We start from the raw sequence: 27,818 nt of genomic DNA on the forward strand, positions 1-27,818 counted from the left end.
ACACACATCCCACACCCAGTGACTTGCAAAGGTATTCACCCCCTGTTTTATTACACTACAACCGATGTTGAAATATTTTTGTAATCCGTCTTGTGTGATGCATCAGCGCTAAATAGTCTAAGTTGGTACAGTCAAAAAAATATAGGCATAAATTAAATTTCTTTGGTCAAATAACAAAAAATTGGCATGATCTCTTTTTTTTTTTTTCCTCTCTGCATATCACATATGTCATGTGCCATCCCATGTGGTACCTGACCGAACTTTGACGTCATGTGTTTTTGGCATCCATGTTTGAAACCTCCATTGCTATTTAAACGATACCTTTGCTGTTTTTGCGTTATACTTGCGGTCTTTCCTGATGAAGTCATTTCTACTTTGAAGCGCGTAGAATAAACCACCATTTTGTTTTATATCCTGGGATATAAGTCTCATTAACTGTCGGCAAACCCAGAAACCATCTACAAACCTTTCATTCCATGCTTTGAAAAAATTGGCATGTGCGTATGTATTCATCCCCCTAAAGTCAGTACTTTGTAGGGTCTCCTTTTGCCACTTGGATTTTTGCCCATTCCTCAAGGCATAACTGTTCCAGCTCCTTCCAGTTAGATGGTTTCCTCTGGTGAACAGCAATCTCCAAGTCTGACCACAGATTCTCCTTTGGCTTAGGCCATGTACACACGATGCATTTTTCCTGCAGATCCGCAGCGGATTTTACCGCGCAGAAACGCTGCAGATCCGCAAAGTGATTTACAGTACAATGTAAATCAATGCAAAAAAAAAAAACCCGCTGTGGTTTTTTCCGCGCGGTTTTTGTGCGGTACAAAAAATGCAGCATGTCACTTCTTTTGTGCGGTTTTCCACCTGCTCCATTCTCCATATCCGCAGGGGGAAAACCACAGTGGAAAACCGCACAAAAACCGCAATAAAAAAGGAAGAAATCCGTATGAAAAATGCAGGTCATTTGACCTGCGGATTTCTTCAAATCTGTGCGGAAAAATCCGCAGGAGGAAAATCTACGTGTGCACTTAGCCTTAAGGTCTGAGCTGTGACTCGGCCATTCCAAAATATTACACGTGTTGCTTTAGCAGTATGCTTTAGGTTACTGTATTGTTGGTAGGTCAATCTCTGTGCCAGTCTCAAATCACTGGCAGACTGAAGCAGGTTTTGTTCAATAATATCCCTGTGTATTTCGCACCACCCATCTGGACTTGGACCATTTTCCCTTTACCTGCTGTCGAAAAGCATCCCCATAGCATGATGCAGCCACTACCATGTTTCACTGTGGGGATGGTGTTCTTGGAGTGATGAGCTAGAGTTGTGCTCAAAAGTTTACGTACGCCAGCAGAATTTTTGCTTTCTTGGCCTTTTTTCAGAGAATATGAATGATAACCCCAAAACATTTTCTCCACTCATGGTTAGTGGTTGGGTGAAGACATTTATTATCAAACTACTGTGTTTTTTCTTTTTAAATCATAATGACAACCCAAAACATCCAAATGACACTGATCAAAAGTTTACATACCCCATTTCTTAATACTGTGTATTGCCCCCTCTAACATCAATGACAGCTTGAAGTTTTTTGTGGTAGTTGTGGATGAGGTTCTTTATTTTCTCAGATGGTAAAGCTGCCCACTCTTCTTGGCAAAAAGCCTCCAGTTCCCGTAAATTCCTGGGCTGTCTAGCATGAACTGCGCTCTTGAGATCTCCCTAGAATGGCTCAATGATATTGACGTCAGGAGACTGAGATGGTCACTCCAGAACCCTCACTTTTTGTTCTGCTGTAGCCAATTACAGGTCCTCTTGGCCTTGTGTTTTAGATCGTTGTCATTTTGGAACATCCAAGTACATCTCATTTGCAGCTTCTGGGCAGATGATTGCAAATTTGCCTCCAGAATTTGCTGATAAAGTGATATATTCATCTTTCCTTCAACTTTGACCAAGTTTCCTGTGCCTTTTATAGCTCAGACATCCCCAAAACATCAGCGATCCACCTCCTTGCTTTACAGTAGGAATGGTATTCCTTTCATCATAGGCCTTGTTGATCTCTCTCCAAATGTAAGGTTTATGGTTGTGGCCAAAAATTTCAATTTTGGTCTCATTACTCCAAATTACCTTGTTCCAGAAGTTTTGAGGCTTGTCTCTGTGCTGTTTTACATATTATAGGCGAGATACTTTGTGGCATTTGCAAAGTATTGGCTTTCTTCTGAAGACTCGACCATTCAGCCCATTTTCTTCAAGTGCCTCCTTATTGTGCATCTTGAAACAGCCACACCGCTAGTTTTCAGAGAGTCCAGTATTTCATCTGATGTTCTTTGTGGGTTTTTCTTTGCATCCCGAACAATTTTCCTAGCAGCTGTGGATGATTTTTTTTGTTGGCCTACCTGACCGTGGTTTTGTTTTTACAGTGCCCCTGATTTTTCCATTTGTTGATCACAGTTTGAACGCTGCTGACTGGCATTATCCATTCCTTGGATATCTTTTTGTATCCTTTTTTCTGTTTTATACAGTTCAACTACCTTTTCCCATAGATCCGTTGACAATTCTTTTGCTTTTCCCATGACTCACAATCCAGAAACGTCAGTGGCTGGATGAAAGATGCAAGAGTCTGTCTGACAAGCAAACAGGTCACAGGTGAGGATGGTACCTTTAGGAGCCATTCAAACCCATTTGTGTCAACCTTCTGTGCATGTTATCAGGCCAAAATCACCAGGTTATGTGAACTTTTGATCAGGGTCATTTGGATGTTTTGGGTTGTCATTCTGATTTAAGAGATAACACAGTAGTTTATCAATAAATGGCTTCACCCAACCACTAACCATGAGTGGAGAAAAGGTTTCAGTGTTATCATTCAAATTCTCTGAAAAAAGGCTAAGAAAGTGAAAACATTCTGCTGGGGTATGTAAACTTTTGAGCACAACTGTATGTTGGTTTGTGGCAAGACATGGCACTTACATTGGTGGCCAAAAAGTTCAATTTTGGTCTCATCTGACCACAGCACCTCCCTCCATACATTTGGGGAGTCTCCAACTTGTCTTATGGCAAACTCAAAACGAGCCTTACAATTTTTGAGTGGAAGTAAAGGCTTTTTTTTTTTCTGCCCACACTTCCATAAAGGCCACCTCTATGGAGTGTACGGATTATTGTTACGGATTATTGTGCTTGTATGGAAAGATACTCCAGTCTCTGCTTGGGAACTCAGCAGCTCCTTCAGGGTTACCTTTTGGTCTTTGTGCTGCCTCTCTGATTAATGTCCTCCTTGCCTGTTCTGAGAGTTTCAGCCCTCTCTTGGCAGGTTTGTTGGGGTACCATGTTCTTTCCATTTGGTGATAATGGATTTGATGGTGCATTGGGGATCATCAGAGATTGGGATATTTAATTTTTTTAATTTTTTTTGTTTATCACCCATTCCTGAGTTGTACGTCTCAACGACTTTGTCCCTGGCTTGTTTGGAGATCTCCATGGTCTTCATGGTGGTGGTTGGAGATCTCCTTGGTCTTCATGGTGGTGGTTGGAGATCTCCTTGGTCTTCATGGTGGTGGTTGGAGATCTCCTTGGTCTTCATGGTGGTGGTTGGAGATCTCCTTGGTCTTCATGGTGGTGGTTGGAGATCTCCTTGGTCTTCATGGTGGTGGTTGGAGATCTCCTTGGTCTTCATGGTGGTGGTTGGAGATCTCCACGGTCTTCATGGTGGTGGTTGGAGATCTCCACGGTCTTCATGGCGGTGGTTGGAGATCTCCACGGTCTTCATGGCGGTGATTGGAGATTTCCATGGTCTTCATGGTGGTGTTTGGTTAGTGGTGCCTCTTGTTAATGGTGTTACAGCCTCTGTGGCCTTTCAGAATAGGGTAAAGTGTATATACTGACATGTGACACTTAGATTGCACACGGGGACGTCCTGTAACTAAGCAACTTTGTAAAGTTTGTTTTATGATATGTAAATGAACCCTTTGAATAGTCGATGGGGCGTTTGTCCCCAGACTAGTCTGCCCAATTAGCATGTTATCATTCCCCTTGACATACAAGCGACTGTTATAAACTGCGCTATACAAATCTCGCACATGCGCTTCTTTCCATCACTGCATTGATCCTCTAAATCTGGATGTATGCGTCCCGACTCCAGAGGAGCGCGTTGCACGTGATTGGAGGTCTTCTGCACTTCGATCATGTGCAGTGCGTCTCTCTGAAGCCGAAACTCATACACCGATCTTCATAGGATGAAGGCAGTGCGAGAGAGAATCACATGTGCGAGGTTTGTATAGCCCTAGTGAGGTCGCCGGCACTTGTAAGTCAAGTTATCACGCACAAAGGGGCGTGATAACATACTATGTGTGCCAACTAGGCTGGGGACAGGAACGCCCCATCGACTAGTCAAAGACTTAATTTACATGTCATAAACTGACTTTACAAATACTTTTTCGAAAGATGTTTGTGTGTAATGTAATACAGGGCCTGTTAGGCTGGGTGTCTACATATGCAGACACAACTGCTGGTGGTTCTGGGGGCACGGGGGACCTGACAGGTTCCCTTAAGCTGATTTTTCTCACTTCACCATCTTAAGTCCCAATAAGAATGGAGAAGTCTCTAATTTTTACCATAGGTACACTTCGACTGTGAGAGACAGAATATTAAAATAAAAACCAGATAATCACATTGTAGGATTTTTAAATAATTTGCAGGAAATAAGTATTTGATAGAAAAACAGAACTTAATATTTGGTCCAGAAACCTTTGTTTGCAGTTAGAGGTCAGACGTTTCCTGTAGTTCTTGGCCAGGTTCGCGCACACTGTAGCAGGGATTTTGGCCCCCTCCTCCATACAGATCTTCTCCAGATCTTTTAGGTTTCTTGGCTGTCACTGGAAAACATTGAGATTTAGCTCCCTCCCAAAGATGTTCTCTTGGGTTCAGGTCTAGAGACTGGCAAGGCCACTCCAGGACCTTGAAATGCTTCTTATGGAGTCACTCCTTAGTCGCCCTGCCTGTGGGTTTCAGGTCATTGTCATGTTGGAAGACCCAGCCACAACTTATTTTCAATGCTCTTACTGAGGGATGGAGGTTGTTTGCCAAAATCTCACGATACATGGCCCCATCCATCCTCTTTAATACGGTGCAGTCAACCTGTCCCCTTTGAAGAAAAGCACCAACCAAAGCATGATGTTTCCCCCACCATGCTTCATGGTTGGGACGTTATTCTTGGGGTTGTACTCATTTTTCTTCTTCCTTTGAACACAGTGAGTGAAGTTGTTGATACCAAAAAGTTCTATTTTGGTCCCATCTGACCAAACCACCTTCTCCCACACCTCCTCTGGATCATCTAGGTGGTCATTGACAAGCTTCTAACAGCCTGGACATGTGCTGGCGTGAGCAGTGGGCCCTTTGGTATTGTAATCCATGATGGCGTAGTGGTCTCTTGAGGTCATTGACCAGGTCATTCAGTGTAGTTCTGGGCTGATTCCTGACCTTTCTCAGAATCGTCCTTACCCCACGAAGCGAGATCTTGTATGGAGCCCCAGACTGAGGAAGATTGACAGTCGTGTTGCGTTTCTTCCATTTTCTAATAATTGCACCAACAATTGTTGCCTCCTCACCAAGCTGCTGCTGACTATTGTCCTGTAGCCCATCCCAGCCTTATGTAGGTCTACAATTTTTTCCCTGGTGTCCTTAGACCGCTCTTTGTTCTTGACCATGGTGGAGAGGTTGAAATGTGATTGAGTGTTTGGACAGGTGTCTTTTATACAGGTAACGAGTTCAAACAGGTGAAATTAATACAGGTAATGAGTGAGCGCAGGAGGCTTCTTAAAGAAAACCTAACAGGTTTGTGAGAGCAGAATTCTTGCTTGTTGGTTGGTGATAAAATACTTATTTCATGCAATAAAATGCAAATTAATTATGAAAAAATTATATAATGTGATTTTCTGGATTTTATTTTTAGATTCTGTCTCACAGGTGAAGTGTACCTATGATGAAAATTACAGACCTCTCCATTCTTTGTAGGTGGGAAAACTTGCAAAATCGACAGTGTCAAATACTTATTTTCCAACCTGTATATCATCTCTCCTGATGATCATGTTGCAACCAAACTATTGATATTGCTCATTAGCTTGAAAATGCAGCGAGGGATTTATAAATAATGGGAAATGGCTTTTCCACAACGAAGGTATGAATTTACTCGACATTACAGCGACTTTGCTGTGATAACTTTAGTTTGGGGTAGAAAAACCTGGCGACAGGTTCTCTTAAAGGATTGACTGCAGGGGTGCGAGAGTATTAGATGAGAGGACATGGAGGAGGATATGGCGCAGTAGTGTACCTCTGTGCCTCAGGACAAAATTAAAAAAATAAAATCTACAAAGACCAATATATTTATAATGCCACATAAAATAAACAATGCCGCCACTCCATGACAATATATTACTACCGCCCACCAGTTACTGCGCAAAACCCTCTATACAAAGACCAATATACCAATGAAACCACATGCAATGGATAAATACCGCCTCACCATGACCATACAGTGGATATAGAAAGTCTACATACCCCTGTTGAAATAACATATTTTTGTCATCTAATAAAATGCTACATAGAAGAAGAATTTCAGAACTTTCTGGCCGAGGGGGGGGGGCACTAAAATAATGTGGTTGCATAAATCTACACCTCCTTTCAGTAATGCTTTATTGAAGTTCCCTATGAAATTTTTGACAGTATTCAGTTCTTTTGGGTCGAAGTCAATCACATGGCACATCTAGAATTGGCGATCTTTGCTTGTCCTCCACATCTGTTGTTGCAGTGGCATCTCCTGTCTGTGGCGCCCTCTTCAGGTCTCCCACAGATTTTCAGTTAGATTCAGGGCTCGGCTCTGGCTTGGCCATTGCCAAACTTTAATCTTCTTCTGAGAAAGCCATTGTTATGTTGATTTGGAGGTCAGTGACGTTCTGAAAGGTGAAATCATTCTCTTCATTTTCAGCGTTTTAGCAGGGGCCAGAAGGTTTTGATGTAAAATTGACTGTGATTTGTAACTGTTCATAACACTGCCCCCAGCTTGACTAAAGCCCCAATTCCAGCTGCTGAAACAGCCTTAAAGCAAAATGCTGCCTCCACCATTCTTCACTGTGGGTATGGTGTTTTTTTATGGTGATAATTAGTGTTGGAATTTCACCTTTTGTAATTATGGCCAAAAAGGTCCACCTTGGCCTCCTCACGTGTAACCAGTTTCCTCTCATGCTTTTGGCAGACTTGATTTTAGGTTTTGGTAAATCCTAGCCAGTCTTGGATGGTTTTTGTTTGTAACTAAAGGCGTCCATCTTGCCGCTCTACCCAGCAGACCATACATGGGAAACATGTAGTATAAAGCCAGCACTTGCCAGAAATTCCTACAGATTCACAGACTAATTTTCTTCTTGCTTTTTCATCAATTTTTGAGGGTCGTTCAATTCTAGGTAATGTCACTGTTGTGCCAAATTTCAGCCAGTTCTTGATGAAGTCTTTATAGTGCTCTGTGGTTGATCTAATGCATTGGAAAGGTTTCTGCACTCTTCTCCTGACTAATAACTTCCCACGGTGAGAACCCTTTGCTGTGTTGCCGGCTGTTTTACGACTTTTACTGTAAAATGCAGCTAAGGCCGGTTTCACACTAGCGCATTTTCAACGCGCGCACGGCCGGGGGTAGCTCCGCCCCCGATCCGGCTCTCTGCCCGGCGTGCCCGCCCCTTCCTTGTAGCGCCGCCTCCTAGCGGACAGCGGCGCCTGCGATCGGCGCACCCTATCTTTAGCATAGGGTGCGCCGATCGTGCGCAGGCCGTGCGCTAGTTGCGCTTTGACCTGCGCTGCGCACTTATGACGGTGCGCCGTGCGCGCCAAAATCGAACTTTTCGGATTTTGGCGCGCACGGCGCACCGTCAAAAGTGCGCAGCGCAGGTCAAAGCGCAACTAGCGCACGGCCTGCGCACGATCGGCGCACCCTATGCTAAAGATAGGGTGCGCCGATCGCAGGCGCCGCTGTCCGCTAGGAGGCGGCGCTACAAGGAAGGGGCGGGCACGCCGGGCAGAGAGCCGGATCGGGGGCGGAGCTACCCCCGGCCGTGCGCGCGTTGAAAATGCGCTAGTGTGAAACCGGCCTTAGAAATGTCTGAGAATTCTCAAACGGCAAAACATTCTATGCAGTTATCTCGGTAAATGATGGGACTGTGCACTGACTGTGTAACATGAGTAAATGTGATTGGCTAATTCTGATCACAACCATATCCCCAATAATAAGAGGGCATTCACACTTATGCAACCACATTAATTTAGTTTTATTTTTTTCTCCCCACAAACTAATTCAGTGGATTTATACAAATTACGGGCAACATTAAAGGTGGAAAAGGTTCTGAAATGATTCTCCCTGATTTAATATTTTTAGATTAAAAAGTGGCATTTTAACAGGTGTGTAGACTTTTTTAAATTTAAAATATTATACTTTAATTGTTAATATAAAAAGAAAACCTTTCTAACACTAATATTGCCCCTATATGAGGACCGTATAGTGGAAGACATCTGTATCCACAGTGCAGGTAGCTTCAGATAATTGACGGGAACCTTCCTTCTGTACAGTGGCGTAACTAGAGTCCGATGAGCCCCTGCAGAAAAATTGGACTTGTGCTTTCCCCTCTCCCCCCGTATGTTGGTCAGACTTTATGGTCCATTATAGCATTATAAAACCTATAAGGATCTACATGTTGCCCTCCCTCCCATTATGTAGTAATGTCTCCCCCATTCTCTGCCCCTTAAAGGTATATATGTCTCCCATCTTGGTATGTATTTCTTCCATCCTGGGATACATGTCTCTCATCCTGGACCCCATCCTGGTATATGTCCAAATTCCTGGTATGTCTCATATCCTGGGTCCTTCCTGGTTTATACAGTCATGGTCGAAAGTGTTGTCACCCTAAAAACTATTTCAGAAAATGAAAGTTTCTCCCAGAAAATTATTGTATTTACTCATGTTTTGTTCTACACATGTTTGTTTCCTTTGTGTGTATTGGAACAATATTTAAAACAAGACAAGTTGGACATACTTTCACACAAAACCACAAAAATGGGCTGGACAAAATTGTTGCCACCTTTCCAAAATTGTGAGTAAAAAAACATGTGATGCTCTTTCAAACTCACCTGTGGCAAGTAACAGCTGTGGGAAATCGCACCTGAAACCAGATGAAAAAGGGGAGAAGTTGAGTCAGTCTTTGCATTGTGTGCCACAGAAAGAGAGAAGACTTGAGAACAAAAATTGTTGAAAAATATCAACGATCTCAAAGTTACCAGTTCATCTCCAGATATTTTGCTGTGCCTTTGTCCATGGTGCACAACATAATCAAGACGTTTACGACCCATGCAACTGTAGCTAATCCCCCTGGAAATGGACGGCAGACAAACATTGATGAAAGGTTTCAACGTAGGAAAGTCTGGATGGTGGATAAGCAGCCCCAATCAAGATTCAAAGAAATTCAAGCTGTCCTGCAGGCTCAGGGCGCATCAGTGTCAGTGTGAACTATCCATCCATATTTGTATGAAATGGCAGGAGATCCACTGCTGACAGACTTGAAAAGCTAGACTGCAGTTTGCCAAAATGTGCGTGAGTAAGCCAAAATCCTTCTGGGAAAGCATCTTGTGGACAGATGAGACCAAGATGTAGCTTTTTGGTAAAGCACATCATTCCACTGTTTACTGAAAATGAAATGAAGCCTTCAAAGAAAAGAACACAGTACCTAAAATCAAATATGGTGGAGGTTCAAAGATGTCTTGTTGGTGTCTTCAAGCAGGACAATGACCCCAAGCATATATAAAGAAACACTCAGAAATGGATGGAAACAAAGAGCTGTATAGTTCTGAAGTGGCAGCTGTGAGTCCTGATCTAAATTCCATTGATCACCTGTAGAGAGATCTTAAAATTGCTGTTGGGAGGAGGTGCCTTCAAATAGGAGAGATCTGAATCGGGTACAAAAGTGTTCCAAAATTCCAGTTGAGAAGTGTAAGAAGCTTGTTGATTGTTACAGGAGGTGATTTATTGCAGTTATTTATTCCAAAGGGTGTACAGCCAAATATTAAGTTGAGGGTGTCAACAATTTTGTCCCGCCCATTTATGGTGTTTTGTGTAAAATTATGTCCAATTTTTTCTTTTTTGTTTGTTCCAATACACAGGAAATAAATGTGTACTTGCGATAATTTTCTGGGAGAAATACTTAAATTTCTGTATCAATTTCAAGGGTGCCAACATTTTTGCCCTTAACTGTATGTCCCCCTTTCTGCCACTGTTCTTTAAAGCATTTAAAAATAAACAATTCTACTTGCCTTCCTGCACCCCCACAACATGCAGCGTCGTCTTCTATAGCCGCGGTGCAGGAGCCAGCAGGTCTCTGCCACATGCCGCCAGTGTCACCTGCCGGCCTCCAGTTGGGCAGCAGCCGGACTCGGATTGGCCAGCAGCTTGTGTTGCGGTGCAGGGGCTCTGCGCCACAGTGCAGTTCAGCTGAGTGTGCATCCTCACTGGTTTCGGCAGGCCTTCTCCCGCACTCCCCCGGTTGCTGCTGCACCCTTGATCGTTTTGCTCATGCTTATATCCCATGGGAACCATAAGTTTTATAAAGTAGGGATGTTCTCCTATGTATCCCCCATACAGTAGTAATGCTTATGTTCCCGTTGTGCCCACACGCAGTAGAATTGCCCCCATCACGGCAACCATACAGTAGTTGTGATCCGCATCGGACTGAAGCACCTTGGGGCCCACTATGTAGCTACATAGAAATAAATACAAGGCCACCAAATGTGCGGTAAAGCACTAATATCAGGGTATCAGATAAGGTAGTGCACATCTTAATTATGTAGCAGAGATTGGGATAGAATCATAGAGGGGTAGCCCCCTCATAGAATATAATGCAGCACCCCACAAAATATAATGCAACCCCCACCATAGAATATAATGTAGCACCCTTATAGGGTATAATGCAGCCCCACCACAGAGTATACTGTACCCCCCTCATGGGGCACAATGCTGCCCCCCTCCTATTGTATGATGTAGCCCCCACAGAATATAATGTAGTCCCCTGAGAGAATAATGCAGCCTCCCATAGAGTATACTGTAGCCCCCCCCAGAATATAATGTAGTCCCAAGAGAATAATGCTGCCCCACCACAGAATATACTGTAGCCCCCTCATATACACTGTGTTCCAAATTATTATGCAAAAAATATTTCCTCATTTTCTCTAAATTACCTCTATGAATAGCAGTCATTGTTATTTTCCAGTCATCTAATATTCTAGTATAATTGCAATGTTTTTGAACAAACTGCCTATGAAAACAGTATATTTTTAAAAATAAGAAACACTCAGAATGCCTGTTCCAAATTATTATGCACAGCAGAGTTTTCAACCTTTTTATGTTTATTTTGAAGAAAAAAATGGTGAATAGTGAAATGATAAGCATTATCAGCTTATTAAAAAATCAAATCAAACAGTTTTCAAGTCTAAACTTTTTTCTAGGTGATGTTACATTTGCACATAGGACCCCTTGTTGGAAAGAAGCTTCTGAACTCTCTCGTCCATTGAATTTGGCAGTTTTTGGACGGTTTGTGCTTTAGTTGTTTTGCATGTGGACAGAATCCCCTCCCAGAGCTGTTGCTTAGATGTGAACTGCCTCCCGCCATCATAGACACTCCTTGTGATGATGCTCCAGAGGTTCTCAATGGGGTGGAGGTCAGGGGAAGATGGTGGCCACACCATAAGTTTGTCCTCTTTTATGCCCATAGCAGCCAGAGATGCAGATGTGTTATTTGCAGCATGAGACGGTGCATTATCATGCATGACAATGATCTCTCTGCGGAAAGCACGGTTCTTCCTCTTGAACCATGGCAGGAAGTGCTGTTTTAGAAACTCCACATAGATTATGGAGTTCATCTTTACCCCTTCAGGGATCCTAAAGGGGCCAACAATCTCTCTCCCCATGATTCCAGCCCAAAACATTACTCCACCTCCTCCTTGTTGGCGCCTTAGCTGTGTTTTCATGGGGTGTCCATCAACCAGCCATCCTCCACTCCATCCATCTGGACCATCGAGCGTTGCACGGCACTCATCGGTGAACAAAACAGTTTGGAAGTCAGTCTTCTTGTATCGTTTGGCCCACTGGAGCCATTTCTGCTTGTGTGCAGTGGATAGAGGTGGTCGACAGGATGGCTTACGCACAGCTGAAAACCTCTGAAGGACCCTGCATCTTGTTGTTCGGGGGACGTTGGAGGCACCAGCAGCTTCAAAAACTTGTCTGCTGCTATGACAAGGCATTTTTGCAGCTGCTCTTTTAACCTGACGCAATTGCCTATTGGAAAGAGTCCTCAATTTTTCCTTTTCAGCACGCACACGTGTGTGCTGGGAATGAATCAGCTGCATACTTCTTGATTGTGCGATGATCACGATGAAGTGTCTTGGCAATGTTGATTGTAGTCATGCCTTGACCTAAATACTCCACAATTTGTTGCTTCTCAGCAGTGGACACATCCTTTTTCTTTCCCATTTTGGCAAAAAATGTAGGCTGCTTAATAATGTGGAGCAGCCTTCTTAAGTAGTCTTGCCTTTATTTGGACACACCGGCCAAACTAATGTGCACAGGTATCTGCAATTCCTTCAGTGATATAAAGAGCCCTGACACACATCACCATCAATGAGTTTAAATGACAAACAAAAAAATTCTAACCTTATCACTCCTAAACTCTTTTTGCATAATAATTTGGAACAGTTTAGTATGATGTATGTTTAGTATGATGTATGTAGCCCCCCAGAATATAATGTAGCCCCCTCAAAGTATAATGCAGCCCCTCTCCACCCCCCATCATTGTCCTCATCACCACCTCAATCATTGCCTCCTCCCCACCACATCATTGTCCATTTCATCACCTCCATCATTACCTCCCCCACCACCATCATTGCACATGACCTCCATCATTGCCTCCCCCCACCAATAACATTGTCCTTCCCCACCACACCACTCACTTACTTACACACACACACACACACACACACACACACACACACACACACACACACACACACACACACACACATTCACGCAGACACACCACACAGCTCACCTTCCCGCAGCACATCCCGGCAGCCTCTTCCTCACTGGCAGCTTTCTGTCTGAGACCGCGCACTGGATGATGTCATCCAGCTGGGCTGTCTCAGACAGGAAGCGCCGGGCAGGACGCCGGGATGTGCTGTGGTGCGGTGCTTTGTGTGTGTGGTGCGGTGGTGGTGGGGCTTTACATGCGGGCAGTGTTAGCTGCAGCCTGCGGCTAACGCCCGCTATTAAAGTGAAATGGTATTCACGCCTCTCCACGCTCATAGGGGCGTGGGGAAGCGTGAATATTCATTTCGCTTTACCAGCGGGGACAGGATCCTGTCTCCAGCTGCTGCTACGCTAGCACAGGGCGGACCCCCTTGACTCAGGGGCCCTTGGAGCAGTGGGGGCCAGTATGCCAGCAGGTGTCAGTGCCTGTGCTCACCGGAAAATCCTCTGGTTCTCTGGTGGGACAGTCCGAGCCTGGTTGTGATCACCTATGCCGACATACAGATGTCGCGTCCCTCCTAGCGCCCCTAATATACACTGTGCACAATTATTTGGCAATTTTTTTCTTGTATGTTTTGAATACTGTTTCAGCTTAAGGCAGATCCCAATTCATTTGGTGGTGCCCTCATTATTTTCTTTTGACAATATAGTAATATGGCTGCCCTTGTCTTCACTAATGGCCATAAGCTCCATCCATGGAGTCTGGCAGGTTCTTCATCTTTTCAGCTGCACTAACCACCGGCCCGGACACTGATCAGAGCGGTGATTGTTCTCATTCACCATAAATCTCCTGTTTAAGAAGGGGCCACAAGTTCTCAGTAGGGTTTATGTTGGGTGAGGACGGGGTTGGGTCTTTAGTCTTCATATAAGGCCTTTTCTGGCACCGAACAGTGGAGTCTTTGATGCTGCGATGGAGAATTGTCCTGTGCCACTGCTGGAAGAAGGTGTCTTCTAAACCAGTGGTCCCCAACCTTTTTTGCACCAGGGACCGGCTTGAACCAAGACCATTCTTCCATGGCCCGGCAGGGCGGGGATGGAGGTGTGACAGGGGCGGGGCTTTGGTCATAAGGGGGCGGGGCTATGGACGCGGTTGTAGTTTAGCAGTGCATACTTATCATTTAATTAACATTTTTAATGTGACTCAACTCACCATAGGTTTTGAATGAGTGGGAGTACCTGGCTTGTTTCTCTGTTTCAGTGGGAGCACTGGGCTACTTCTACTGATGACCGTCACTGCTAATGATGATTGGAACCTACAAGGAAATGGAGCATTGAGCACTTAAGAAAAATTGTACTGGAGTACTGTACATGTTGATTATTTTCTAATCATCAGAAAATGTATGTGTGGTCCCCCCGTCCTGTCCAGCTCTGTGTGGCTCCCCCTGTTGTATGCATGGCTCCCCTGTCCCATCCTGTATACATGGCTCCCCTGTCCCATCCTGTATACATGGCTCCGCTCCCATCCTCCCATCCTTGTATACATTGCTCCGCTCCCATCCTTGTATACATGGCTCCGCTCCCATCCTGTATATATGGCTCCGCTCCCATCCTCCCATCCTGTATATATGGCTCCGCTCCCACTCTCCCTCCCTTGTATACATGGCTCCGCTCCCACTCTCCCGGCCTCCCTTGTATATATGTCTCCGCTCCCACTCTCCCTCCCTTGTATATATGGCTCTGCTCCCACTGTCCCTCCCTTGTATATATGGCTCTGCTCCCACTGTCCCTCCCTTGTATATATAGCTCCGCTCCCACTCTCCCTCCCTTGTATACATGACTCCGCTCCCACTCTCCCTCCCTGGTATATATGGCTCCGCTCCCACTCTCCCGGCCTCCCTTGTATATATAGCTCCGCTCCCACTCTCCCTCCCTTGTATATATGGCTCTGCTCCCAGTCTCCCGGCCTCCCCTGTATATATGGCTCCGCTCCCAGTCTCCCGGCCTCCCCTGTATATGGCTCTGCTCCCACTCTCCCTCCCTTGTATATATGGCTCCGCTCCCACTGTCCCTCCCTTGTGTATATATAGCTCCGCTCCCACTCTCCCTCCCTTGTATACATGACTCCGCTCCCACTCTCCCTCCCTGGTATATATGGCTCCGCTCCCACTCTCCCGGCCTCCCTTGTATATATGGCTCCGCTCCCACTCTCCCTCCCTTGTATATATGGCTCTGCTCCCAGTCTCCCGGCCTCCCCTGTATATATGGCTCCGCTCCCAGTCTCCCGGCCTCCCCTGTATATATGGCTCCGCTCCCAGTCTCCCGGCCTCCCCTGTATATATGGCTCCGCTCCCAGTCTCCCGGCCTCCCCTGTATATATGGCTCCGCTCCCAGTCTCCCGGCCTCCCCTGTATATATGGCTCCGCTCCCAGTCTCCCGGCCTCCCCTGTATATATGGCTCCGCTCCCAGTCTCCCGGCCTCCCCTGTATATATGGCTCCGCTCCCAGTCTCCCGGCCTCCCCTGTATATATGGCTCTGCTCCCAGTCTCCCGGCCTCCCCTGTATATATGGCTCCACTTGGCTCCCCCATCATACTTACCCTCACATCGCTGACCTTCCCTCCCTGCATCTCGCAGCGCTTCAGCTCCTGTGCGGAGCGGTCACGTGCTACCGCTCATTAAGGTCCATGAATATGGACGCCACGCCTATGGGAGAGGAGTGGCGTCCATATTCATGACCTTAAATGAGCGGTACACTTGACCGCTCAGCGCTGGATGAAGCCGCCGCGGGATGCAGGGTGAGTATCAGCTGCTGCACCGCCGCCGGCTCCCCTTCTGTCCGCGGACCGGCAAGGGCACTGCAACGGCCCAGTGCTGGGCTGCAGACCGGTGGTTGGGGACCCCTGTTCTAAACAATTGCAGGAGGTTTGGAAGGTGTTGCGATTATTTATATATATATATATATATATATATATATATATATATATATATATATATATATATATATATATATATATATATATATATATATATATATTATTTTTTTTTTTTTTTTTTTTTACACTCCATCTTCATACCAAAAAGGTCCAACTAGCTCATCTTTAATAATCCCAGTACCCCACCTCCACCTTACTGGCATCTGCCCCAGGAAGTGGAGGTCTGTGCCCATTATTGATCCAGCCAGGGCCCGTCCACATGGTCTGTCAAGAGTTGCTCTTGTCTCATCAGTCCCTAAAACCTGAGAACAATCAGATATTTTTGGCCCAGTCTTGACGTGTCCACTTTTGTGTCTTGCTCAGTGGTGGTCGGGCTCAGCCTCCTCACCCCAGCATTGTCTCTGAGCACCTTGTACTTCTGGACACTCCAGTTCGGGAATATGGCAGCAATCTAGGATAATGGCTCTTGGTCGTGTCACGTTTTGATCCCTCTCTCGTACCTTTTCGTTCTTTCTGCTGCTATTTTTTTTTTTTCAGCATGTTTTTTGCGCTCTATTGACTATTTCCAGCAAAACGTTTGATGGTTGTGTGATTGTCTCAAAATCTGAGCAGTTTCAATAGCTTTGTCCAATGTAAGACTGGGAATTATTTTTTTTCACTTTTCTGAGTCGGGTAACTATTTAATTTTGCCTGAAGAGAACAAGCTGCCTAATTCTGTACACCCTGATGAAGGACATTGTATCCTTAGACCGAACCCCTCTCATTACACAAATACTCATCACCTAATCTGCTTCATCCAATCAGAATTCAGGTTTATACAGTTCGGAGGTGGGAAATCTGCATAAAAATGATGATACTGTAATGCTGCTGCAGTGCAGTTTAGCGCAACCTCCACTAGGGGTTGCTGGCGAGGGAAGAGGGGTTGCACACATATCATAGCACCACTGAGCAGCAGCACAGGTGCCACCTGATGGAAAAAGAGTGGTCAGACGAGCCGAGACAGGAACAGAAGTACCAGACGTCACAACAATACACGCTGTCAAATACAAGCCAAAAGTCAGAGCCAGACGGGAGCAGAGATAACCAGACGTAAGACAGTCAAACAGGTCAAAAGATAAGCCGGGTCAAATACCAAGAGGTCCAAGCACAGGGAGCGAACACTAAGACAAGCGGAGGGGGCAGGAAAGGGAAGTCACAGGAACAGCGTTAACAGGCAGAGGACAAACACTGTATCAAGGGGTCAGCTCCTCTAGCCTGGGAGCATGAACTATCACTGACGGTCTGCAGGCCGCAGCAGACTGAAAGAGCCACACAAAACCCAAAACGAGGCAGAGAAGGTTAACCCCTGCATGACCAGACCTGGGGGAGAATAACAAACAAACCCCGGCCTGGATCATGACAGATACGCTCCAAATAATCACTTGCCTAATAATTCTGCACACGGTGTAGTATTTGTATTCTCCTATGTGGCCCCCAAACTGTAATAATCTCCAATTCTTTCCCCTGTACATTTATATTGGATACCATAGCGATCCTGTGGTCTGCCCCCTCTGGGCTCTATGCAATCTCTCACCTTTCCCTTCTCCCATTGAGCAGGTCAGTTTTCTTCTTCCGGCATGCTGGCGTTAAGGCAGCGTAATGGTGTCATACTGGCTTCTAATGGCAGGCCCTGCCTGATGTACTTTGCCTGATGTACTTACGCTGGTCTGCTCTGCATCTGTGGGTCTCTGATGGGTAGAGTAAGTGTGGCACAAGGAGCCAGTGGCTCTCTGCTCTGCAGTAATTGTCAGCTTTGCACTTCCAGTTGAAATTGGCACTGAGTTATGAGCCCAGTCACAGTCAGATTTCCTGGGACCGTGATGGTTACGCCCGTTAGGTAGAGATGAGGGTATGTAGTAATTTTTCTGTTGATTCAGGGTTGATGAGGAAAGGACAAATTTTGGAAATGTATTTTTTTTTTTTAGGTGGAAAGGGCGTGATGGCATTTATCGTGATAGTTTTGGTATGTGGACTTGACTGAGATGGGGATAGAGTTTTAGGAAGCGTCATGAAAAAAGGAGGGTTTGGCTCTTAGGACCTACTGAGATTCTGGACAGCAGAGAGGTGATATCTGGGCCAGAAACATAGATTTCAGTGTCTTTCAAATATAGGTGGAACTGGAAGCCATTTAGGCCACAATTCACGGAATACTGAAAAAGGTAAATTTCAGCTCACCTCTTATAAGTTCGTAAGAACTATTGAAAAGCTCTGAGCGCGGACACGTCTCTGCCAGGACGTATAATGATAATGACTCAGAGTCTAAGAGCATTTGTGCTCGAAACGCGTACAGAGACCTGGAGAATATCCCCATGCGGTGAACTTTGTTGCCGTTACTTGATCACAAGCAGCCATGAATGTATTTTAACCCTGATACAATAAAAATCCTGGATTTTAAATTTCTGGAGCTGGACCTTTCTTCCTTTTCTTACAATTCACGGAATGCCTGCTGGTCTCCTGAACATAACAGAACCATTACAAAACTGCCCATAAAGGGTCAGAAGACCCACACCCGGTCCATATAGTGTGGTACATACTGGGACTGTGAAACACTTTATGGTCATTGTATTTCTTCAATCTTTTTTTATCTTGTCATACGCAGAAACTTCGGAATCCTAAAATGGAGAAGGCCGACATCTTGGAGCTTACTGTGATTTATGTCCAGAACGTGACGCGTATGAAAACGCACGGTATAAGTCATTCTAGTCATGTCCTGTGTTATTGTTGTGCATGCGAGACAACTGGGTGGTCAGGGTCACGCCCCTTTAATTTTCTTGTAGGAGCTTAGACCTCATCGATTTAGGCCTATGGGGACTGAAGAATTACCTTTTAGCTCCCCAGGAAAATGTTTATGTACTTACATCTATTATGAGTATGTTTTCTTGGTTCGAGAGGAGCACTTAGTTCAGGTCAGCACCAAATGCTTCTCTTGAAAGAAGAAAATTTAATAGAATCTTCTTGACCAAATTAGTGCCCAGGGTGATTTAATTTGTTTTTGTCATTGCGGTGGAACATGGTTCTAATGACTACTTGGAATCCTCTTCACAACCTTAATGAGTCCACCAAGACCAATGGTCCAACCCATCAGAAGTCTAGCTTGGTGTAGGAGGATTGTGTTGCGCTTATTTTGCATTTGGCCAATCTATGGATCACTTTTCAAATACGGTAGTCCACAGTCCTTGTTTCGAATCGGTTCACAGTCTAGTAAGTTAAAGTGGCCAAACAATTGGAAGAAGTCGTAGATTCACTTAGGAGATGAAGGGGGTTTACTTGGGCGTCTGTATTAATGTTCAGATTGGTTTTCCACAGGTGACCAGTTCACATAAACAGGTTCTTCTCATCATATGGCTACCAGGAGTAACCATGGTACCCTGAGAAGGAAAGGTACTGAGGTCTTCTAAAAGATCTACGGTCTTTTTAAAGCCAAAGGACCAATTTGGTTGTGTATGGGGGGTTGAGAGGAAGTGGCCCACTGACTTAGTTTATGCTAGCAAATTACGGTTAAAGAAATCCTACTTCAAGACCATAAAGCATATTGTTAAAGGGGTTGTAAACTAGTAGGACAACCCCTTTCTGAACTAAATGTTTGGCCCCGATTTAAAATTTAAAAAACCTATACTCCCCACCGGTGCTGGTGCTGTTCCAGCTGTGTCAGCACTCTGTCCTGGAGCTCTGGTGCCCAACGCCCAGTCAGCACTGGCTTCACTGTCCCCGCCTTTGTATGGAACATGAACATGAAGTGGAGGCTAGGTCTGCATCTAATATCTGACTTCACCTTCATGTTCAATCCATACAAAGGCAAAAACAGTGATGCCGGGTCCGGGGACCACGTGTCATTCCACTGCACCAGAGCTCTGGGACCACGAGTGCTGATATTACTGGAAAGGCGCCAGCACGGGAGGTGAGTATTGTGGTAGTTAATTTTTATTTTAAAAAATAAAAAATTCGACACCAAACCTTTTAGTTCAAGAAATGGCTGTCCTAGTAGTAGACAATCCCTTTTAAGGTATTGGATACACAGTACCAAATTGGGGATGAAAAATAGCAGGAAAAAGATATTGAAGTCCAACTATGAAGACTTCTTCCAATTAATTCCTACAGGAAGACAACTATTCCGGCACTGGTAAGTTGAGGCACAAGTGCTTTTCACTAAATTAGAATATCATCAAAAAGTTAATTTATTTCAGTTCTTCAATACAAAAAGTGAAACTCTTATATTCTATACAGTCATTACATGGAGTGATCTATTTCTCGTGTTTATTTCATTTAATGTTGATGATTATGGCTTACAGCCAATGACAACCCAAAAGTCATTATCTCAGTAAATTAGAATAATCAACAAAAAGCACCTGCAAAGGCTTCCTTAGCGTTTATAAAGGTCCCTTAGTCTGTTTCAGTAGCGCCACAATCATGGGGAAGACTGCTGACTTGAAATATGTCCAGAAGGCAGTCACTGACACTCTCCTCAAGGAGGGGAAGCCACAAAAGGTCATTGCTAAAGAAGCTGGCTGATCATAGAGTGCTGCATCCAAGAATATTAATGGAGAGCCGAGTGGAAGGAAAAAGTGTGGTAGAAAATTGTGCACAAGTAACCGGGATAACTGCAGCCTTGAAAGGATTGTTAAGAAAAGGCCATTCAAAAATTTGGGAGAGATTCACAAGGAGTGGACTGCAGCTGGCGTCATTGCTTCAAGAGCCACCACACACAGACAGACCTATCCAGGACATGGGCTACAAGTGTCGCATTCCTTGTGTCAAGCCACCCATGACCAATAGACAATGCCAGAAGTGTCTTACCTGGGCCAAGGAGAAACAGACCTGGACTGTTGTCAGTGGCCCAAGGTGTTGTTTTTCAGATGAAAGTAAATTTTGCATTTCATTTGGAAATCAAGGTCTGGAGGAAGAGTGGAGAGACCACAATCCAAGCTGCTTGAGGTCTAGTGTGATGGTTCCACAATCAGAGATGGTTTGAGGAGTCATGTCATCTGCTGGTGTAGGTCCACTGCGTTTTATCAAGGCCAAAGTCAGCACAGCCTTCTGCCAGGAAATTTTAGAGCACTTCATGCTTCCCTCTACCGATAAGCATTTTGGAGATGGAAATTTCATTCTCCAGCAGGTCTTGGCCCCTGTCCACACTGCCAAAAGTACCAATACCTGGTGTAAAAACAACAGTATCACTGTGCTTGATTGGCAGCAAACTTGTCAAGAGGAAGAGGAGACTCCAGACCCAACAATACAGACGAGCTGAAGGCTGCTATCAAAGCAACCTGAGCTTCCATAACCCCTCAGCAGTACCACAGGCTGATCGCCTCCATGCCATGCTGCATTGATGCAGTAATTGATGCATAAGGAGCCCCGACCAAGTATTGAGTGCATTTACTGAACATACTTTTCAGTAGGCCAACATTTCAGATTCGAACCCCTTAGCGACAGAGCCAATTTGCTACTTAATGACCAAGCCAATTTTTACAATTTTGACCACTGTCACTTTGAGGTTATAACTCTGGAATGGTTTAACAGATCCCGCTGATTCTGAGAATGTTTTTTCGTGACACATTGTACTTCATGTTGGTGGTAAAATTTATTTGATATGACTTGCATTTATTTATGAAAAAAAAATGGAAATATGGTGAAAATTTTTAAAATTCTGCAATTTTCAAACTTAATTTTTATGCCCTTAAATCAGAGAGATGTCACACAAAATACTTAATAAATAACATTTCCCACATGTCTACTTTAAATCAGCACAATTTTGGAAAAATTTTTTGTTAGGAAGTTATAAGGGTTAAAAGTTGACCATAGATGTCCCATTTTTACAACTAAATTTACAAAACCATTTTACACTTTTTTTTTTTTTTTGGGCCTTCATCACATTTGAAGTCACTTTGAGGGGCATGTATGATAGGAAATACCCAAAAGTGACACCATTCTAAAAACTGCACCCCTCAAGGTGCTCAAATACACATTCAGGAAGTTTATTAACCCTTTACGTGCTTCACAGGAACTGAAGCAATGTGGAATGAAAAAATTAACATTTAACTGTTTATCACAAACATTTTACTTCAGAACCATTTTTTTTTTATTATTTTCACAAGTGTAAAAAAGAGAAAACGAAACACAAAATTTGTTGTGCAATTTCTCCTGAATACGCCGATGGCCCCGTATGTGGGGTAAACCACTGTTTGGGCGCACGGCAGAGCTCGGAAGGGAAGGAGCACCGTTTGACTTTCAACACAGATTCAAGTAAATAGGAAAGATCTCACCTCGCTTTCCTTTGTTTTTATCACTTAAAGAGACCATGAAGTGTCCTATATGATTTCCCATGTGGGGTATTGTGTGGATGAAATAAATGCCTCCACCCTTGGATAATATTTAACCATCGTCCCTTGAATTGACGAAAACAAAGGAAAGCAATGTGAGATCTTCCCAATTTATTTGAATCTGATGCCATTGAAATATTGGATATTTGATTACTTTCATGATTGAAGTGGTTGCACTACAGCACTTTTGTGGACTTGGTCTTTTAATCTCTTTCATGAGGTCTAAACTGTTGATTGTCACTCTAGGACAGTGATGGCGAACCTATGGCAAGCGTGACAGACAGGGCACGCAGAGCTCTCTCAGCTGGCACTGTCCTTGCCTCACTGTTCAGAGCTGCAGCTTCCTCACACACATTGAGCGGCGTGGCCATGGAGTTGAATGATGATGTCATCCAGCCGTGGCCACGCCTCTCAATGTGTTAGAGGAAGTAAGCTGCCGGCGCGGAGAGGCGAGTTTGGCCGTTTGGTGTGGAGAGGGCCAGTGATGGTGGTGATGGGGGGAGGTCCGGTGATGGGGGGAGGTCCGGTGATGGGGGGAGGTCCGGTGATGGGGGGAGGTCCGGTGATGGGGGGAGGTCCGGTGATGGGGAGAGGGCCAATGATGGCGGTGATGGGGAGAGGGCCACTGATGGCGGTGATGGGGAGAGGGCCACTGATGGCGGTGATGGGGAGAGGGCCACTGATGGCGGTGATGGGGAGAGGGCCACTGATGGCGGTGATGGGGAGAGGGCCAATGATGGCGGTGATGGGGAGAGGGGCGGTGATGGGGAGAGGGCCAATGATGGCGGTGATGGGGAGAGGGCCAATGATGGCGGTGATGGGGAGAGGGCCAATGATGGCGGTGATGGGGAGAGGGCCAATGATGGCGGTGATGGGGAGAGGGCCAATGATGGCGGTGATGGGGAGAGGGCCAATGATGGCGGTGATGGGGAGAGGGCCAATGATGGGGAGGAGGAAATGATGGAGGTGGAATGGGCAAAATTTCTACAAGAAGGGGATCATGATGGGGCATATATCTGCATGAAGAGGATCATGATGGGGCATATTTCTGCATGAAGGGGATCATGATGGGGCATATTACTACAGGAAGGGGATCATGATGGGGCATTTGGCACGTGTTGGCACTTCGTCATAAATAATTGGGTTTTAGGTTGCAGTTTGGGCACTTGGTCTCAGAAAGGCTCGCCATCCCTGCTCTAGGATATCCAATTATTTGGTCAGCAGTATAGCTGAGGGTTGATAATGTGAATTCCCCTTTGTGTATGTTTTGTCTGTTTTGTTGCCTATATAGGGCTATTTTAAACATACTCCAATAAAGTTTTAATTGAATGATCACACCCTGCTATTTCACGCTGGAAGCCATAATCATCACCATTACCAGAAATTAACATGTGACATAGATCACTCTGTGTGTAATGACTCTATATAAATGAGTTTCACTTTTTGTATTGAAGAACTGAAACAAGTTAAATTTTTGATGGTAATTTAGTGAGCCGCATTTGAGTGAGAACTTCCTGGAGGAATTAATTGGAAGTCTTCATATTTGGACTTCAATATGTTTTTCCTGCTTTTTTTTTTTTTTTTTTTTTTTCATCCCCAATTTGCTACCGTGTGTATCCAATACCTTTTTTAAAGGGGTTGTCCACTACTAGGACAACCATTTCTTGAACTAAAAGGATTGGCCCTAGTTATTTTAACAAAAAATTAAGTATACTCGCCTCCCGTGACGATATTCTAATTTGGTGAGAAGCACCTGTACAGTGGGGAAAGAAAGTATTTAGTCAGCCACCAATTGTGCAAATTCTCCCTCTTAACAAGATGAGAGCGGCCTGTAATTGACATCATAGGTAGACCACAAGTATGAGAGTCAAAATGAGAAAACAAATCCAGAAAATCACCTTGTCTGATTGGGTAAGATTTATTTTGCAAATTATGGAGGAAAATAAGTATTTGGTCATTAACAAAAGTTCATCTCAGTATTTTGTTATATATCCTTTGTTGGCAATGACAGATGTGAAACGTTTTCTATAAGTCTTCACAAGGTTGGCACACACTGTTGGTGGTATGTTTCCTCATTCCTCCATGCAGATCTCCTCTAGAGCTAGATGTTTTGGGCCTGTCGCTGCGTAACACGGAGTTTCAAATCCTTCCCGAGGTTTTCTTTGGGGTTGAGATCTGGAGTCTGCCTAGGCCACTCCAGGACCTTCATATGCTTCTTACGAAGCCACTCCTTCATTGTCCTGGCAGTGTACTTGGGATCATTATCATGCTGAAAGACCCATTCACATTTCATCTTCAATGCCCTTGATGATGGAAGGAGGTTTGCACTCAAAATCTCACGATACATGGCCCCATTCATTCTTTCATGTACACGAATCAGTCGTCCTGGTCCCTTTGCAGAGAAACAGCCCCAAAGCACGATGTTGCCACCCCCATGCTTCACAGTAGGTATGGTGTTCTTTGGATGCAACTCGGCATTCGGTCTCCTCCAAAAACGATGAGTTTTGTTTCTACTAAACAGTTCTACTTTGGTTTCATCAGACCATATGACATTCTCCCAATACTCTTCTGGATAATACAAATGCTCTCTAGCAAATTTCAGACGGGTCCGGACATGTACTGGCTTAAGCAGGGGGACACATCTGGCACTGCAGGATGAGTTCCTGGCGGCGTAGTGTGTTACTGATGGTAGCATTTGTTACGGTGGCCCCAGCTCTATGCAGGTAATTTCCTAGGTCCCCACGTGTGGTTCTGGTATTTTTGCTCACCGTTCTTGTGATCATTTTGACCACACAGGGTAAGATCTTGTGTGGAGCCCCAGATTGAGGGAGATTTTCAGTGGTCTTGTATGTCTTCCATTTTCTTATTATTGCTCCCACAGTTGTTTTCATCACACCAAGCTGCTTGCCTATTGCAGATTCAGTCTTCCCAGCCAGGTGCAGGGCTACAGTTTTGTTTCTGGTGTCCTTTGACAACTCTTTGGTCTTCACCATAGTGGAGTTTGGAGTGTGACTGTTTGAGGTTGTGGACAGGTGTCTTTTATACTGATAAGTTCAAACAGGTGCCATTACTACAGGTAATGAGTGGAGGACAGAGGAGCCTCTTAAAGAAGAAGTTACAGGACTGTGAGAGCCAGAAATCTTGCATGTTTTTTGGTGACCAAATACTTATTTTCCACCATAATTTGAAAAATAAATCTTGCAAAATCAGACAAGGTGATTTTCTGGATTTGTTTTCTCATTTTGACTCTCATAGTTGTGGTCTACCTATAAAGTCAATTACAGGCCACAGGCCTCTCATCTTTTTAAGTGGGAGAACTTGAAGAATTGGTGGCTGACTAAATACTTTTTTCCCCCCACTGTATGTTCATGACTTCTAGAACTTTGCAATTGAACTTTATTATTCTCAATGCTGTTTAGAGGACCTGTCCTTAAGTGAAAAGTGGCCAGTTCTTGCTCTTATTTTTTCATTACCTCTGCAATCGGAAATATTCCACAAATATGGTTCCACAGAACAATAAGAAAAAACACCAAGTCGCCCTTTCTTTTCCGATTAGTGAGGAGGCGTGAGAACCCACTACAGCTCAGCGTTTGTAGATTCAAGTTCAAGGGGAAAAAAGGGGGTCCAGATCCAATTGCACATACAAGTGTGATTTTTCATTTATTTTTATTAATCTATTAAAAAATACACACCTTGTAAAAATAAAATAATGGGGGTAAGATGGCTGCCGTACAGATCCTCAGTGGGAGATGGGCATCATCAAGGCTGGCTTATATACACAAGACCAAAGTGGTAAGTAGTGTTTGAATATAATATTCATGATCCATATCTGCAAAGAGGATGAATTTGCAGACCATTCGGAAAGAACCAAAAAGAGAAGGCCGAACATGTGGTCAAGAAGAAATGGGAACAATTATCCTGTAATAAAATACCGTTATTAATACAATTGGTAAGTGGTAACACCACAACACACGAGTGTCCGCACATGAAGATAAAATGGGATTATACACAGAGAAAGCTATAAAAAAAAAATATATAATAAAAAAAACAGCAGAGCCACCAAGTGCAATAAATGTTAATAACAACCAGGATATTAAAAGGTCCTGATGCAGGAGTATCTACTGTATATAGCAATATCTAATGCTGCCACAGGGTAAATGTTTGTCCCAGTAATAAGTATAGGGCCCAGGACCTTAGCCTATAAAGCCATAAGGGAAGTATTTAGTAATCAATCATGCATGTACAGTTGTGGCCAAAAGTATTGACACCCCTGCAATTCTGTCAGATAATACTCAGTTTCTTCCTGAAAATGATTGCAAACACAAATTCTTTGGTATTATTATCTTCATTTAATTTGTCTTAAATGAAAAAAGACAAAAGAGAATGAAGCAAAAAGCAAAACATTGATCATTTCACACAAAACTCCAAAAATGGGACAGACAAAAGTATTGGCACCCTCAGCCTAATACTTGGTTGCACAACCTTTAGCCAAAATAACTGCAACCAACTGCTTCCGGTAACCATCAATGAGTTTCTTACAATGCTCTGCTGGAATTTTAGACCATTCTTCTTTGGCAAACTGCTCCAGGTCCCTGATATTAGAATGGTGCCTTCTCCAAACTGCCATTTTTAGATCTCTCCACAGGTGTTCTATGGGATTCAGGTCTGGACTCATTGCTGGCCACATGAGAAGTCTCCAGTGCTTTCTCTCAAACCATTTTCTGGTGCTTTTTGAAGTGTGTTTTGGGTCATTGTCCTGCTAGAAGACCCATGACCTCTGAGGGAGACCCAGCTTTCTCACACTGGGCCCTACATTATGCTGCAAAATTTGTTGGTAGTCTTCTGACTTCATAATGCCATGCACACAGTCAAGCAGTCCAGTGCCAGAGGCAGCAAAGCAACCCCAAAACATAAGGGAACCTCAGCCATGTTTGACTGTAGGGACCGTGTTCTTTTCTTTGAATGCCTCTTTTTTCTCCTGTTAACTCTGTGTTGATTCCTTTGCCCAAAAAGCTCTACTTTTGTCTCATCTGACCAGAGAACATTCTTGCAAAACGTTTCAGGCTTTTTCGGGTAAGTTTTGGCAAACTCCAGCCAGGCTTTTTTATGTTTCGGGATAAGAAGTGGGGTCTTCCTGGGTCTCCTACCATACAGTCCCTTTTCATTCAGACGCCGACGGATAGTACGGGTTGACACTGTTGTACCCTCGGAATGCAGCGCAGCTTGAACTTGTTTGGATGTTAGTCGAGGTTCTTTATCCAACATCCGCACAATCTTGCGTTGAAATTTATTGTCAATTTTTCTTTTCCGTCCACATCTAGGGAGGTTAGCCACAGTGCCATGGGCTTTAAACTTCTTGATGACACTGCGCACGGTAGACACAGGAACATTCAGGTCTTTGGAGATGGACTTGTAGCCTTGAGATTGCTCATGCTTCCTCACAATTTGGTTTCTCAAGTCCTCAGACAGTTCTTTGGTCTTCTTTCTTTTCTCCATGCTCAATGT

At 44.3% G+C, this 27,818-nt stretch overlaps 1 protein-coding gene across 1 annotated transcript in view; it reads left to right on the forward strand.

The window, feature by feature from the left end:
• The window catches only part of LOC141054318 (transcription factor HES-7-like), a 77,024-nt gene that overhangs the window by 47,457 nt on the left and 1,749 nt on the right, over positions 1-27,818 (forward strand). Inside the window, exon 3 of the mRNA XM_073551621.1 lies at positions 18,596-18,683. Within this exon, the coding sequence (XP_073407722.1) occupies positions 18,596-18,683 (88 nt within the window). The remainder of the gene's footprint in view (positions 1-18,595; positions 18,684-27,818) is intronic.

The sequence above is a fragment of the Dendrobates tinctorius genome, unplaced genomic scaffold, assembly GCF_039654945.1.
Source record: "Dendrobates tinctorius isolate UK_male_01 unplaced genomic scaffold, ASM3965494v1 ptg000178l, whole genome shotgun sequence".
Classification (NCBI taxonomy): Eukaryota; Metazoa; Chordata; class Amphibia; order Anura; family Dendrobatidae; genus Dendrobates; species Dendrobates tinctorius.